Here is a 16,553-nt window from a genome sequence, read left to right as displayed (position 1 = left end):
GTTGACGTCAGCAGCGGCGGAGGCCCTGGGGTTGCCGGGGCAACGGGGGCGAGTTCGGGGGGGCCCGGCGGCGGCGCGGTCCCGGCCCGGCCCGGCCCGGTCCCGCTCTCGGCGCGATGCAGCTGCGGCACGTGCGGACGCTGCTAGCCCCGCAGGTCGGGCCGGGCCGGGTTGGGCCGGGGGAGGCCAGGGGGGTCGGGGTGCGGCGGCGCCTGAGGCTGTGTGTGTCCCGCAGGACGGCTCTGCGCGGGTGACCTGCATGGCCTGGTCGGCCAACAGCGGCCGCTTCGCCGTGTGCACCGCAGACCGGGTGGTGCTGCTGTACGACGAGCACGGCGAGCGGCGTGACAAGTTCTCCACCAAGCCCGCCGACGCCAAGGTGAGGGCCCCGGGTCCGGGCTGCTGCCAGCAGGGCCTGCCGTAGCTGGGCTGCGGTCGTGGGCTGGGGGCTGGTTGGTGCACGTGCAGCCGGGGCGTGCCAGCCTTCCCCCGTGTCTCAAGCTGCCTTCCTCCACAGTATGGGAGGAAGAGCTACGTGGTCAAAGGCATGGCATTCTCCCCGGACTCCACCAAAATCGCCATTGGCCAAACGGACAACATTGTCTATGTCTACAGGATCGGAGAGGAGTGGTGAGTCTGGTGGCAGAGTGACCATTGCTGCGCCTGTGAGAAGGGAGCGGTGCTCTCCCTCCTTTCCACGTAGTACGCTTTCTGGGTGCTGGTGTGGGTGTGCATCCAGGCCTGGTCCTCAGTGTAGTATGTGCCATGGTGCATATCATCTAACCTGCAATTAATCGCTCAGATAGCAACAGATAGGGTTTCCTTGAACAGTCTTTGTGGACCGAGGTGGGAGCATGTGCCAGCTTCCGTGGGGCTATGGCTGCAAAATGAAAGTGCTGTTTCACAGATGTGGATATGAGGCACATGGCTGCGTCACTTCAGCGTCATTTGCTTGTATATGTTGTTCTTAAGCTGCTCAGAAAGGTATGTCACCAACATTTTGTAAGCTCAGATAATTCCCATATTTTCCAATATAGTTAGTCTTGGAAAATGTAGAACTTTTTTTTTTTTTTTTTTTTTTTTTTTAATATTCTGCCTAAAGTTGGCTTGTGGTAGACCACCAGCATATAAAACTTAACTCACTTGTGTTTGACAATATTAAAATGAACTGAATACAAACAGTAGGGTATCTAGAATGGGCAGTTTTACCAGGTTCACCAATAGTCATTTTTGTCTGCTTTTGTCTGCCTTTTTCTGCAGGGGTGACAAGAAGGTGATATGCAACAAGTTCATCCAAATGGTGAGACTTAGACTCCTGTTTAACTCCATTTTCTAAAGTAGCTGTAGGATAAAAATAATTGTATGTCACTTTGCGCATACTCAGAGACATGCTCATAGGAGGGCCATCCACCATCTCTGGTGGATGGCCATCCACCATCTCAGTGCTGGCTGCAGAAGGGGAATGAATATAATTCTATTGCACTGACAGTAAGGGAAGAAAGCTGTTGGTCAGCCTTTGTTTCTCTGTGGTTGACCTGCTGCACTGAGTGATCATGACACTGGAAGAGTGTTAAGAATGAGGAAAACAGAGCAAGAAGGGCTTGGTATCCACTTGTCCCTTTCTTGAACATTACAGTTATACCAGATATTAGTAGTCTCACTGGAGAGTCCTTTCATTGTTCATTACTTGCTGCTTCAGTATGCTGGCAATGACTAGCGCTGCTTCCTGTCCCTCTGACTCTCCTTTGCTGCAGCACCTAGCTAGCAGCCTGATGGGAGGCTGCTTGTCTCTTGCAAGGCTTAGATGTTGCACACAGCATATGTACAGTTTTTGTATTTTAATTTAGTTGTTCATTTCTATTTTCCCTCTCTCTCTCATTTATCCTATGCCTTTTTTTACCATTTCTATCATAATGAATCTTTTATTTTTCTAGTGCTATCTGTGTGGTTTCTTATAATTCTTTCCTTGATGGGGGTAGATTTTCCACTGTAGATGAATTCTCCACTGTAGATTCTCCACTGTAGCTGAATATTTCTATTTACATTTTTTTGGTACATTCAGTCAATATGGGAGATCATCTATTTGGCCCTTTCCCTCACCTGCAATTTGCAAAACCTACTGGGCATTCTTGTGCATATTGTGAATACAGTGACACTGTTCTGCTCTGCTGACAAGCAAGGCATCCTGCTAGAGGGTCAGGATCTCAAGAGTACCTGCAAGTTTGACTTCCTTACACTAGTAGCTGAGCTTGTTACCACTTTGTAAGGCTTGTTTCTAAGTTTCAACTAGGCTGCTTGTGACTGTGTTAGACTGAAAATAATGGTTGGGAAATGATGAGGGAAATAAGTGGATGGCTGGGAAACAGGAAGAGTAAAAGATGCATCTTGTTGATTGGTTGGACATGTAAGCTATGAGCAGCTTGGGCATCCAGGGACATTTAGGTATCTGATAGTTGTTGTGTTTGCTGACATGAATGGTAAGAGTGGGGAAGAGTAAGTGAGATGAATAAGTGAGAGTGTATATATATATCTAAAGCAGGCTCGGATTCTTAAAATGGAACAGATACGCCTATGAAGCTGGTGCTAGTGGCACAATGCCAAACTTTGACTGAAATTTTTCAATTTAAATGTAAAATGTCTTCATTAACTCTTTTGGCTCTCTCTTACAGTTAGGTTTCATGCTGACCCCCATACCTCCGATTTTAAAATTCCCTTTGATATAGATTTAATGAATCTTTCTGCCTGACCTATGTGGTAGCATTGGATAGTCATCTTGCTTGTAAATGAAAAGATATACGTAAGGACTACTTGTGATTCAGCAAATGAAGGTCCAAAGTACAGATATTCTCATATCTGTTATGAAATTAGCAGAGTAAAATTATTTTTCTGATTTATATTTGTTGTTGCAAAAAAGTATTTTAAAATAGCTGTGATTTTATACATTCGAACATAACATCTGGAAAACCACACATAATCAAAGAGCAGTCCCCTCAGAAGAGCACTGATACTGAACAACATCAGGTATAAATTTGATGCCCTGTTTAAGCTCTTCTCAGCCTCTTACTCTACCCTAGCTCACTGTTACCTAGTTCAAGTTTCAGTATGGAGGGCCTTAATCCCACTTTAAAGTCCATCACAGTGCTCCCATCTCTTCTCTTTCTTGGACTTGAGAGGTCTCATTCCTGAGCTGTCTTATGTAGCAAGCAATGGGGCAAGAAGCTTTGTAAGTATAGTGGAGCTCTTATCTCTCTTTTTAATTTCTCCTTGGCAGAGTGCTGTGACCTGCTTATTGTGGCCAGCGGAGAATATCATTGTCTTTGGTCTTGCTGAAGGAAAGGTAGAGAAACTTATTTTCCTGATACTCTTTTCCATGTAGGGGCTATGAGAGCCTGCCTGCACCTAGGGTGCAGGGGAAGAAACATTATTCTGTGGTCTTAGGGCACCCCTAAGCAACAGGGGGATTACTCCAGAGGCTCAAATTTTCTGGTTTTGGTTCCCAGTTCTTGGAGGTTCTATTGGATCCTTTGGTCCTTTTCCTGAGCCTTCCTAAAAATGTGGAAGTCTGACACCTTCCACTCCCTTCTAGTTGAAGGTGTTCCTGCCAATGTCAGGGTGGTTGGAATTAGATGATCTTTAAGGTTCCTTTCAACCCAAACCATTCTATGATTCTATGACTGCAGCTCCAAGTTTCCCATTTGCTCTCCAACCTACCAGAAAGCAATGAGCTTTCTATTTCTGTTGCTGGTTATAGACTGGAAAACATACGGGGACATTACACTGCAGGATATCCGCAATTCTGTTTGGGAACAGAAGCAATATTGATCAGATTCTCTTTCTCAGGTTCGTTTAGCAAATACAAAGAACAACAAGTCTTCCACCATTTATGGGACAGATTCCTATGTGGTCTCTCTAACTTCCAAGTGAGTATGGCATTGCTTTAGGCTACACTGCTTTACCTCAGCCTCCTACCTAGCCATTGGCCCTGGCAGAACTTGTGGCAGTATGGGAGGTTGTTAGAATGTCTTTCTGCTGTCAGTTCTTGTCAAGATGATAACAGTCAGTGCTTTCCAAAAGTAATTTCTTCCTAAAATCTGACACCTGGCCACTCCACACTAGCCCATCCAGTTTGACTGTCCCCAAACACATTTCAGGATGTAAGTGCCTGTAAGATACGTATGTTGATTTATTTGAATTCATGACTTGATAAAGATTAAAGTTGTCAACTTCATTAGCTAATTACTAATAGCAGTCAGGTTTAAGAACTAAAAAATAGAAAATGTTCTGTCAGATTAAATTGTGACAAGTCTATAATTAGAAAAATAATCATAAAGTACCGTTCTGAATTATTTTGATTAATTTTCATTTTAAGTACTGTAGTATCATTTACCTAAAATATTTAAGATATGTCATCATCCTAGCAGTAGGATTTTTGATAAATGGTGTTATTCTGTTTTCTGAGTGCTGAACAATAAAGCTAGTCTCTGACTTCCCACTGCTGACAGATCCTTCCAGAACCTGTCTTGCATCCATTTCAAAGGCTTTCTGTTTTTTTGTTCTCTCTCCTTTGCTCTCGTTTCTCCTCCCTTTCTTTCTTTACCCCTCTCCCCTTCCCTCACATCTCTTCCCCCTCTTTCCTCCTCCCCTTTTCTCGCTCTCCTCAGTCTCCCTCCACTATCTCTCTTTTCCTGTTATTTCTAAACACAGCACATGCTATTATTGATATGATGTTAATGACGAATCTGGGATTGCAATAGACAGAAGGCAGCATCATAGAAAATGTATTCTTTATATGAATTATCATTAAAAGTGTTCATTCTGTGTGCCTTACATTAAGCCTGCTTCTTCTTCCTTTCTCTCTTCTCCCTGCTGTGTAGAGAAGTACACAAGATATTAATGCTACAGATAATGGACTTAGTCCCGGAGTGTTTGTCTAGATGTCTTATGTTTTTTTCTTCAACTTTTGTTGCTTTTATTGATTACTGGTGTCACAATATTCAGCCTCACTTCTGGAGGAGTTCGAAATGAAAGGATTGTTTGAAACACCTTGCTATAAGAAATTGTGTACATAGTCTTTATTCCAGTTCCTTATCCTCTCTGTGTTTTAGTAGTATAGTAAGTTGTTTATTGTGATTTTACATGATGAAAATATTTAAGTGGCTGCTCTTGTCTCTCCATACGTTTGTCTGCTGTAGCTTTTATGGACACTTATACAGGTACTCGATCCTCTTCTGTTCACCATCCAACTTATCTTTGGTGAAGGTTCCTTTGATGAGCAACATCAACAATGTCCCTGGAACTGGCTCTTCTGGTCAGGGATAGAAAAATAAAGGTACAAATCTTATTGCAACTTTGCTCTGTTTATTTGCAGTGTGTCGGGGAAAGGAATCCTGTCTGGCCATGCGGATGGAACCATAGTACGCTTCTTCTTTGATGATGAGGGCTCAGGTGAATCACAGGTATCAAAGATCTTTCTTCAGTGAGCGAAATTCCTGTTTGCACAGTGAACTTACTGGCTCAAGAGCTCTGTAAAGTGATGAGGTTGTGAAGAGAGTGCAGATCTGGAGAGGATCTGCAGTCTGTTCTTGCTAGGAGAGGTTTTATGAAATGTTGAAGACAATGGAGCAGTGACTGGATGCTTTGAATTACACTGAGTGTGGTAATAAGAAAGGACGTTACCGTTTTGTGTATGAGACATGAGGCTTTTCAGATGTCTGGAAAGATCTGATGTTAGAATGTCCAGGAGAATGATACTCGAATGGGTAGGGTTCCAGAGAACAAGTATTATCTTCTTCTCATTAAGCGAGGTATAGTTACTCCAGTTAACCCTGAATCCCAAGTTCACATTGTGTCTGTGGATAGGGCACCCAACATTTCTCTTGAGCCTCCTGCTGCTCCCCAAAAGGAGTAATCTCTGTGCTTTAAAATGTGATGAAGAAATGTTATTCCCACTCAGATCTGTTCTCTCTCACTGAAGCAATTTGAGCGTGTCTGCCATCTAGCATAAGCTGAAGGCTGCATCTATACTTTGCTAGTTTAAGAATGCATTCTGGTCTAGTTAATGGTACTGGTACTGACATTCTCTCTTAGCTAAATGAATGGAATAATTCTTACATCTTTCAGTTCTGGTTTCTGTCTGCCTTCCTACAGCCTAAGGCATGCAGACAAAGCAACACCCATGAAAAGGACTTTACAGAAAGGGCATCATACTGGTCTCATTGTGGTAGAATACAGAGGCCAGTTGAGGGCTAAAGCCAATGATGTTTTCAAGATGTTCTCTCATGTCTAATGTAGGGTAAGTTGGTGACGCATCCCTGTCCTCCTTATGCCCTTGCCTGGGCTTTGAACAGCATTGTGGCTGCAGGATGTGATAAGAAGATTGTAGCTTATAGCAAGGAGGGAAATGTGATTCAAACCTTTGACTATAGTCGGGACTCCTCAGAGAAGGAATTCACCACAGCAGCTGCCAGTCCCGGTGGCCAGGCTGTTGTCATTGGAAGCTATGATAGGTATGGTGCCTGTTGGAAGTCTCCCTTTTATAGAGCTTTCTTCTTCAACCATGCACATTTCTTCATGTTTTTCATCTGTTCTCACAGGCTAAGGGTTTTGAACTGGACCCCACGCCGTGGTGTCTGGGAAGAAGCCAAACCCAAAGAAATAGCTCACCTCTACACCATCACAGCTCTAGCATGGAAGAGGGATGGTTCAAGGATCTGTGTGGTTTGTATAATCAGTTAGCAGCCCATGAGTCACACACCAGGCATAGTCTCATGCATTCTCCTGAGAATGAAATGATGTGGTACAGAGAGGGCACATGAGAGAAGGCATACTGTCACCTAGGAATGTGATGCAAGATGCCTAGGCTGAGACGTTGTGCAAGGGACACTGCTGAATTCAGATGTGCAGTGTACCCAGTGCCAGGACAAGAGTCAGTGGGCACAAAACAAAACACAAAGAGTTTTCATCTGAACATCAGGAAACACTGAGCAATGGAATAGGTTGCCCAGAGGGGCTGTGGAATCTTCCTCCTTGGAGATCTTCAACAGCCATCTGGACATGGTCCTGGGAAACCTGCTCTAGATGTTCCTTGCTTGAGCAGGGGGGTTGGACCAGATGACCTCAGAGGTTCCTTCCAGCCTTAACCATTCTGTGATTCTGATACGTACAGTACACCTGGAAAACATCATCAATGTTTGTGTAATGGCTCATTGGCTGCAACAGTCCCCGTTTTTTGACAGAAGCATAATAAGGTCAGCATAGCTTCTCTAGAGCAGTCTCATGAGCATCCTTTCCATCCAGAAAAACTGAACTGTTTCTTATACTTTATGTGCTACATTTTCTGTTTAGAGTTGTCTTTTTTTCTACTTCCAGCCTATGGACCTTGGTCTGTCTTTCTCTATTAAGTTAATTAAATCTTTAAAGCTCTTTAAATTAATCTTTCTTTAAATGTTTCTGTATTAAGCGAAATAGCTCCCTACATAATTTAAAGAGTTTTAAAGAGATTGCTATTTACAACTTTTTTTTGATAGTTTTTGCATCTTTTTATGTTCAACAAAATCAAGAATTCTTAAAATATTTTCAGAGAATTAATTGAACAGGAACAAATACTTACAGAGAAGGGGAAGAGGGTAAGGGATAGATGAGTAGTGAAAGGAGTGTGGATGTTTTAAAGTGAGAAATTGAGAGGGATAATGGGGAAGATGAGGACAGAGGTGATTTTTAACCCCTCCTCTTCCTCTACCATGTATTTGCCAGGATTTGTTAAGCTCACTTTCTCTAAGAACTTTTAAGTTTTCCTAGTCTCTCAAGAAAGTCAAGATAGGGCTGGTCCTTATGTACCTGGGGGCTTGAACCACATTCTTCAGAGGGTCCAGGACCTGTGGGTTTCTGTCACACCTCTGATCCTGTTCATGTGAGTAGGGTCTGGAATACCTCTCCTTAAAAGAATTCACTGACTGTGTACAGTGTGTTTGTTTCCCCAGGGTACTCTGTGTGGAGGAGTTGAACAATTTGACTGCTGTCTTCGCAGAAGCATTTACAAAAATAAATTTGAAATGACGTATGTGGGACCAAGCCAGGTAAGAGGATATACAATAAGGTAATGTCTTTTGGTGAAAATGAGATGTTCACTAAAACTAGACGTGTTTGGGGTTCTTGGTTCCATCATCTTCTTTCCTGTTCATAATCTGTGTCCAGTCCTTGTTCCAGCCATTCAGATTTTCTCAGCCAATCAGCTAAGAATATACACTGTATATTCTGTAGTAGTGAGCTTCAGCCTCGATACAACTTGATGTATTGTACTTGAGAGAGTTAAGAGCGATGGTGAATTTCTCTAAGTCTGTTTACCTCATTGCCTCCCTCCTTCAAAACAGTTATACACTTCCTTGAAAAATATGCACCAAAATCAGCACAGCAAGTTACAAAAGTATTTTATGTACACATTTGCACCTATGGTTTGTCTGTAGGAATTTGTTGGGAGGGTCTTAGGGACAGGGTCAAGGTCCAGGGACAGGGTCAAGTCTGGATGGTAATTTGATAGAATGAAAGACAATTGAGTTTATTTCCTAGTTTGTGAATTTGTGTGGGGTACAGTGTGAAATACAGACTCCCTAAGTGGTTTAATTTCAGTCAGCTTTACCTGGTTCAAGTCAGGTAGTAAGGGTGCACTAGTGGTCTGGGTGCCCCTCTGTAGTCAGTGGCAAGAGAGCAGAACTCCAAAATGATGAGTCATCCTTGGGAGCCTGAGGAGACCTACAATTAGGCTAGAAACTTCTAAATGGTAGAAGTGAGTCCCACACTTCTACTACAGTGGTTGTCCACTACAAAAGTAACGGTAAGGTTTCTTTAAAAAACAGAGTGAAGTGATGTGAAGGAATATCTAAATACCCAAATATCATCTGTTACATAATCTTTCATAGGACAATAAGTCTGTGTTCTTCCTCTGTGCGTGGAAAGAGGGCCTCATATTTTTCTCACATTCTGCAGGTCATTGTGAAGAACCTCTCAACAGGAACTCGTGTTGTGTTAAAATCCCACTATGGTTATGAGATTGATGAGGTGAAGATCTTAGGGAAAGACAGATATCTGGTGGCCCATACCTCAGACACATTACTGCTGGGTGACATCAGCTCCAACAAGCTCAGTGAGGTAATGGAAAATCTATGACATTTCAAGAGTATCAAATGCTTAGCTTTGCAACTCACAGAATATGTTTTCTGCATAGGAACAATACATTTTTTTTTAAAGAATCATAGAATAATTCAGATTGGAAGGGACCTTGGGATGTCTTTTATCAAAACCTCTTACCCAAAAGAGGGTCAACATTAAATTCAGGTGTGATGTCTCAGGCTTTATCCAGGCAGGTATTGAAAACCTTCAAGGATGGAGATACCACAGTTCCTCTGGTCAATGCTTTACTGTCCTTGGGGGGGAAAAGCTTTTTTTCCTTTTTATTTTTATTTTTTATTTATTCTATGTTATGCTGGAATCTCATCTGTTGTAATTTATGACCATTCTTCACCTTTCCATTGTGTATCTGCAAAAACAAACAAACAAACAAACAAAAATGTCTCCTAAGGTCTGCCTTCTCTAAGCTGAGGAAGCACAATTCCTTCAGCCTCAGAGTGCAAGTGCTCCAGCCCCCAACACCTCGATGGGCCTCCGCTGAGTTTCCTCCAGTTTATCAACATCTTCAGTGTTTTGTACTGAGGATGGGGTGAGAGGAGGGTAGAGGGGTGGAGGACAAAACTGTATGATGTACACCTGCACATTTGCAAATTCCAGATGTGAATGTGTGGATTCACACAAGGATTCAAAAGAGAACGATTTCAACCACATGTGGTATGGAGATTCTATCCCCACAAATGGTAGCACTGATTCTGTGCAGAAGATTTACTGAGGCAAAGTTGTTTTGGGGATACTTTTTATATTAAAGTTAGTCTGGAGGAAGGTGAAGAGATGCTGTGAAAAAATAGGCTAGAGGTTCATGTACATTGGTCATACATATAGCTTTTGTTTAGAGGCCAAACAAATGCTACACAAAGAGAAGAGCACTCTGAAGTAGAGGTAGTCAAAAAAAGGAGAGATAAGTTGGGAACTTGCAGGCTGGTAATGATAGTGTTGATAGCTGGGCTGCTGGTATATGATCCCCTGTGCGGTGTAGTTCTTGCTATCTGTCCTGGGAGTTGAGAGCTGAACCACAGACCACAATGCCTACAACCTAGTCCCCTGCAAAAGCTGTCAACCTTGACTGCTCACTCCATGCTATTGCATCTTAGGTAGCCTGGCAAGGGTCTGGAGGGAATGAGAAGTTCTTCTTCGACAATGAAAATGTAAGTTGGATGGGATAGGATGCTACTCATGAATGGTGAGTAAAGCAGTGTGTGCACTGGCAGAAAAAGTATTAACCACATTTCTGGAAAGTCCTGTTTTTCATTTGTTTCCTGCACTTAACTTCTCAATATACATCCTGATTTGCTTCCTCCCCATACTTGCCTTTTCCATATGCCAAGGTAAAAAGCAAATCCAATGTGAGCACTGTGTAAGTCAAAACCATGCAGGGGAGAGGAGCAATAAAAGAGCAACAGCCAGAGAAGGTGTTGGAGGTACGGAAAACAGGATGTGTTAACTACCTGGAATACTTCACTTTCTGGCAAGGCAGGGAGATTTGGAGAAGCCTATGTGTCGGCTATGAGAACTATATATGTCGGCAATGAGAACTATATAGCTCTCCAGGTGACAGCTTGGCTCTTCCTGCAAGACTGATACAGCCAGGACTAAAATTCCCAGTCATCAGGAAAAGCTGGCAGTCAAAACAGGAAGACAAGAACAGATCCTTGCTCATCCCATTAGGTTTAAATTTAGACTTGTGTGCAGTAGAGTCCTTTCTGCTCACCTCAGTGGTAGATATTCATGCTTTCCTGGCTTTTCTGTAAGAGTGCGTTCCCCTTTCTCCTACAGGTCTGCATGATCTTTAATGCAGGGGAGTTGACACTGGTGGAATATGGAAATAATGACATCTTGGGGTCTGTCCGCACAGAGTTCATGAGCCCTCATCTTGTCAGGTGAGTGTCACACCCACATGGGTGGCCAGTACAGGCATTTTGTGGAACTGATCTCAGATACATATACGTGGAAGCATACCACTCTGTAAAACACAGCTCCCAGACTCTTGGACCTGATGGCACATTGCTGAATGTTTCCTGAGTTATCTTATTCTGGCAGTAACCAATGATGGGGTTTAATTGATCAGTTATAATAGATGGTTCTAAAATTTTAGAAGCACAAGAGGCCATTTTCCTCTGATATGTGCTTATTGAAGCCTGACTTGACTATTGCCTGAAGAAGAACCTATTTATCTGCTCAGGCATCTCTGTATCCAGCTGATCCTATTCCAGCATTACTGGCAACTCCAGATGTGAGTGGGACCTCCTCTGTCTTTCTGAAAAACCATACTCCCTTTTCTAATTGAAGAGGAGAGAAGGGAAGATAATGGGCTGCTCAAGGGTGGAATTATCGTAACTAATTTGTTATTGGAAACCCTGATTCCAAAGGGGCAGCTTCTGGAATGAAGCCGTGAATCAGAAGCTTTGTTCCCATCTGAAGCAGCCATAGGTATTGTGCAAGGGTCACAGGCCAGAAAACTACAAGAGGCTCCATGTGCTTAGGGAAATTGCACATAAGTCTGGCAAGGGGAAGATGTTATTCAGTCCTGTGAATTTAGAGAGCATTAAAGGTAACAGTAATCATTCCTTTCAAATTACAGCGTCCGTATCAATGAGAGGCGGCAGAGGGGCGTGGAGGAGAACAAGAGACTGGCTTATTTGATAGACATCAAGACCATAGCAACAGGTGAATGTAAACACCCCTCCCCTGTATTTCGTAGCTTGACTGATCCCTTTGCACTTACTGTGCCAAGCACATCCATGAAGGCCTTCTTTGTATTCACTCTACTAGGTAGCAGATTGCTGGAGGCCCCCTTCACATTCATTCTGTCTGTCAGCAGATTACTAGACACCAGGCTGCCCTGCTTTTGGCAGGTTAGCTGCCTTGTGTGGGCACAGCTGTGGGGCAGCTTTGACTGCATCCCAAATCCAATGTTCTGTGCAGTTCAGCATGATGATATTGCTCATTGCATTGTCTGTCATCTGTACATACTCACAGGAGGGTGGAGAGAGTTACTGCTGTTGATAAGGCACCAAGATAAAATTTCACTGCAGTCTGCTTTTCATGCCACAGTGTGTTTGCCTGTGGGTCCTGCTCTATTTAGGTCCCAAGTACCTGATCCCCATGGGAGAGCATTGAATGTTCAGCACCTTTAAGTACTGTTTCTTCTTTTTCCTTCCCAAGTGGACCTTGTAGGTAGCTACAATGCTGGCACTGTTAGCCATGACAGCAAGATTGATTGGCTGGAGCTGAATGAAACAGGCCACAAACTACTCTTCAGGGACAAGAAGATGAGGGTAAGGCCAGGCACATCTTGGGGGGGAGGGTGGCAATGTGGGAGAAGTAAAGACAAATATTTATGAGTGCAGGGATGGAGATGAGAAACACATGTGAATTACTCATGATATTTTGACTATTCCTTTAAGAAAGACGGACCATGTACAAATTGCATGAGTTGGCAGCATTTCCTGCTTGGTTTTCACTCATAGCTAACTCTGAAGTTACTTGACATCTTCCTCCTTGTCATGAATCCTTAAAATACAGGTCATAGTGTGCAAAAACACTTTCTATTGCAAAAACATAACTTTGTTTTTCACAATAGACTGTTAGACTATAAACTGTTATAGAATAGCATGTCAATTTAAAAAAGGTGTTCTCTGCAACAGCTTGGCTTATGTCTGTAAGATGAACTCTAAGTCTCTAAAACAGTCTGGTCACAACCAAATGGCATGTCCAGTGTGGCCCTTGGCTTGTGATTGAATGTTGTCTGGGAGAGTATTAGTAAACCCAGGACAAAACTATGCCCAAAATCATAACAGTTTCACACTACAGATTCTAATGTGCAGATACTCACATAATGTTCTAGGTGTGTTTAGTTTAGTTGTACAGATACAGATGAAAAAGCTCACCACAGCAGGCAAGAAGATGTATTTATCAATTGTGTTACAGTTCTACCCAGCTCACAGTGAAGCCTTCTTCATTGTTACAAATGTAAGGCTTTCTGACTGCTTCACATCATTTGTTCGTCTTGTAACAAGTGTCCTGAGAAGAACACATGACCTTATTGACAATTATGTAATTCATGTCTAGAATTTCTATGCAGATATCCCAGATGCTGTGGCAGGCCCCAGCCAGAGCACTGCAGCTCATCCCAAGATGATTTTGATTTCTTCAGAGTTCATGTTCACATCCCTGGAGACTGTCAGTCTGCAGTAGAATATTTCCAGGTTGGCCGTACCTCTCTCCTTAGTCCAAGGATGGATGAGGTACTATGTTCATACATGAATAGGTGTTGTAATCCTTCATCTCAGATGAAACTCTTGAATTCACCCCTTGTTTCAGACAGGAGCCCCTGGCTTCTTCACTGAGCTGCTCCTGCTTTGTTATTTTTGGCACCCTAAGACTGCATCATAGATTTTAGGGGGTGCAAATATACTTTCTTGCCTGGGAACCACGGATCTCCACTTAATTACCTGTCTGCTTGTTATCGCTCACATACAGTCTGATTCATTGCTGCCAAGCTTATCAGACCAGAGTGCTCAACTTTGTAGCCAAAGTTTCCAGTGCATACATCTGGCACTTCACAATCTGAAAGATCATCTAGTTTCAACCCCCCTGCTCTGGGCAGGGTTGCCAACCACTAGAGCAGGCTGCCCAGAGCCACATCCAGCCTTGCCTTGAACACCTCCAGGGATGGGGCCTCCCACAACCTCTCTGGGCTCTCTCAACAGGCTACATACTGCCACCAGCCTAAATCAGACAGTACCATGATTCTCCTAAACTATATCCCTGTATATCTCTCCAATCAGTTTAGTACAGACTGAAAAAGCTTCTTTCTTGTTCTCTTCTACTGGTATGTCATAAGGCTCAACACAATTCTCTTTTCTTTTTTGCATCTTTACCATGTGAAGCCAATTATGAGAAAGAGCAAACACAGCCCAAGACTTCTAAGTTACAAGGGCATTATACACCTTTGTTATGCCATGTGTCAGGTTATACCTTCCAAATTGCCAAGTTTGTTTCAGGGCAATATTCTTTCAGCTTATTGGCAACAGTTCTTAGAATAAGACTTCACCTAGGATGGACAGTTCAGCTCAGAGCTGCAGAGGAAGGCCTTTCTTGGTCCTTCGGTCTGATTGCATGAAGGACTTAAGAGACCATTCTCCTATTGCAACTGTACAACCAAGAAGGTGCTGAAGTAGCACAGAACATATTCTGTTTTATATATCTGTGAACTTAGCAATAAGGAGGTCAGGATCTGAGCATGCTGCCTAAAATATAGCAAGAGTTAAAAAAGATCTTAAGTCTTCGATAGTAACATGTAAATAATAACAGTGTGGAAGTTTGAGCTACATATCTTGGAAAATGTTTGATTCGAGGTTGGTAATACCTGTTTACAAGATGCTTGCTCAGATGTTCCTACCATGCTCATTTGAGCTAGTAGCCCAGACATGAGCCATGCTGAGCCTTTTTCTCCTCTTTCTTCATGTAGTTGCAGCTCTATGATGTTGAAAGCAGCACCAAGACTACCATTTTGAACTATTGCTCCTATGTGCAGTGGGTTCCAGGCAGTGATGTGGTGGTGGCACAGAGCAGAAACAATCTCTGCATTTGGTATAACATTGATGCTCCAGAGCGAGTCACCATGTTTCCTCTGAAGGTAAAACTCTGAAGACTTTGATTTCCTCCATGAATTTCTATACTAATTGTTCACATATGTGGGAATATGCAGAATGGCAGATTTCAGAAGAGAAAACAGAAGGGAACTGCCAGTTTCTCCTGGACAAAATATGAGCTCACCTGTTTCATATTGCACTGCTGGAAATGCTCTGTGGCAGGCATTTCTGGCAGAATCTGGAGATAGGAGGAGCTGCTCAGTGGCTTTTCCATTCTCTCTAGTGTGATAGTGACAGTGTCTGCTACGTGTGAGCTCATCCACCAGAACTTTAGTCATGCAGAGTTGCCACAGTGCTGTCTTCACATCTGTACTACCCCTACATACTGTAGAAGAACATGGGAGTGTTGATAACTGGTACTCTTTTTAGGGAGATATTGTAGACTTGGAACGGAACGATGGAAAGACTGAAGTGATCGTATCCGAAGGGGTGAACACTGTGTCCTACACCCTAGATGAAGGTCTCATAGAGTTTGGAACTGCCATTGATGATGGGGATTATCACAGGTAAGTGCTAGGTAAGCTATATGGTTATGGCAGGTGCCTCAGTTGACTTAGCATGCACCTGAGGGTCAGCAGTCTATGACTTAACACCAGCATGACTTTCTGTGCTGAGCTGAAGCTTAAGCACTGAGCATCAATGTTGGTGCCAGGTATTCAGGAATTAGTACTCCCCTTTGTCATCCTCACAGCTCTGCAGTTTCAGACTGCGTGGCAGAAAATGCTGGCCAGTCTGGTGCCATTGACACCCATGAATTCAGTGAATGGAGTTTGCATTTAACTGCAGTAAATGTCTTCCATAGGAGCCAGATGTGAAGTAGTAATTCAGAGCTCTTGCTGCTGCCCCTCCAGTGACAGTGACACTGTTTCATGGAAACTTTCAGGAGCTATGCGGAGTAAAAACTGACTGTCCAAAGCAGTCATGATGGCCACCTGGGCAGGGCTGATATTGTTACCTGTATTTAAAATTGACAAGGGAAGAAAATTTCACAAACTGATCCCACTTGAGAATTTTTCTCTGATATGTCAGGCCTTGTTTTTATACAGTCTTCAAAACTTGTCACAACTATGTGTTTTCAGTGCAACCCTTGGGAACTCTTAGGAAACTCTGGTCTCAGACTAGGATTTTCATCAGAGAGCTCTTCTGTTCTGTTACTGAAAGTCTGCATATCTCTTTGCCTCAAGGGCCACTGCATTTTTGGAGACACTAGAAATGTCAACAGAGACGGAAGCCATGTGGAAGACCCTAAGCAGACTGGCTTTGGAAGCCAGACAGCTGCACATTGCAGAGAGGTACAGAAAAAAGCTATAACGTCTTTCTGGCCTAAACACTCTCTTTGCTGGATCCCTCACAGAAACCAGAATTTAACTGAAGATGTGACTTTTTGTGTGGCCTGGAAAATTCACTGCATTGGAGAATGAAGTGTTCTCTATTCCAGGCAATGACTTTAGGGTAATAATAATCTTTAATGTTCCTTCCAAACTGAGCCATTCTATGGTTCTGTGTCTATCATATCATAGAATTGCAGAATGGCTCAGTTTGGAAGGGACCTTAAAGATCATCTAGTTCCAACCCCCCTACCATGGTCAAGGATGGCACCCACCAGATCAGGTTACTCAGGGCTTCATCCATCCTAGCCTTGAACACCTCCAGGGATGTGGTATCCACAGCCTCTCTGAGCAACCTGTTCCAGTGCCTCACCACAATCTGAGTGAA

The 16,553-nt window shown here is 43.2% G+C and overlaps 1 protein-coding gene across 4 annotated transcripts in view; it reads left to right on the top strand.

Moving 5' to 3' along the window:
* Positions 1 to 49: 49 nt before the first annotated feature.
* IFT172 (intraflagellar transport 172) overlaps positions 50 to 16,553 on the top strand; it is a 39,328-nt gene continuing 22,824 nt past the window's right edge. For all 4 annotated transcript variants that reach the window (XM_084513648.1, XM_084513647.1, XM_084513650.1 and 1 more), the window contains exons 1-18: positions 50 to 155; positions 236 to 379; positions 518 to 630; positions 1,261 to 1,300; positions 3,272 to 3,337; positions 3,841 to 3,920; positions 5,369 to 5,456; positions 6,292 to 6,506; positions 6,594 to 6,717; positions 7,980 to 8,075; positions 8,983 to 9,144; positions 10,275 to 10,328; positions 10,957 to 11,060; positions 11,762 to 11,847; positions 12,346 to 12,458; positions 14,654 to 14,821; positions 15,207 to 15,343; positions 16,022 to 16,129. In XM_084513648.1, the coding sequence (XP_084369774.1) occupies positions 117 to 155; positions 236 to 379; positions 518 to 630; positions 1,261 to 1,300; positions 3,272 to 3,337; positions 3,841 to 3,920; positions 5,369 to 5,456; positions 6,292 to 6,506; positions 6,594 to 6,717; positions 7,980 to 8,075; positions 8,983 to 9,144; positions 10,275 to 10,328; positions 10,957 to 11,060; positions 11,762 to 11,847; positions 12,346 to 12,458; positions 14,654 to 14,821; positions 15,207 to 15,343; positions 16,022 to 16,129 (1,937 nt within the window). In that variant the 5' untranslated portion in view covers positions 50 to 116. The remainder of the gene's footprint in view (positions 156 to 235; positions 380 to 517; positions 631 to 1,260; positions 1,301 to 3,271; positions 3,338 to 3,840; positions 3,921 to 5,368; positions 5,457 to 6,291; positions 6,507 to 6,593; positions 6,718 to 7,979; positions 8,076 to 8,982; positions 9,145 to 10,274; positions 10,329 to 10,956; positions 11,061 to 11,761; positions 11,848 to 12,345; positions 12,459 to 14,653; positions 14,822 to 15,206; positions 15,344 to 16,021; positions 16,130 to 16,553) is intronic.

Source organism: Aythya ferina (assembly GCF_964211825.1).
Source record: "Aythya ferina genome assembly, chromosome: 3".
NCBI lineage: Eukaryota > Metazoa > Chordata > Aves > Anseriformes > Anatidae > Aythya > Aythya ferina.
The sequence above is the reverse complement of the archived record's forward strand: the minus strand, read 5'-3'. Positions and strand labels throughout refer to the sequence as shown.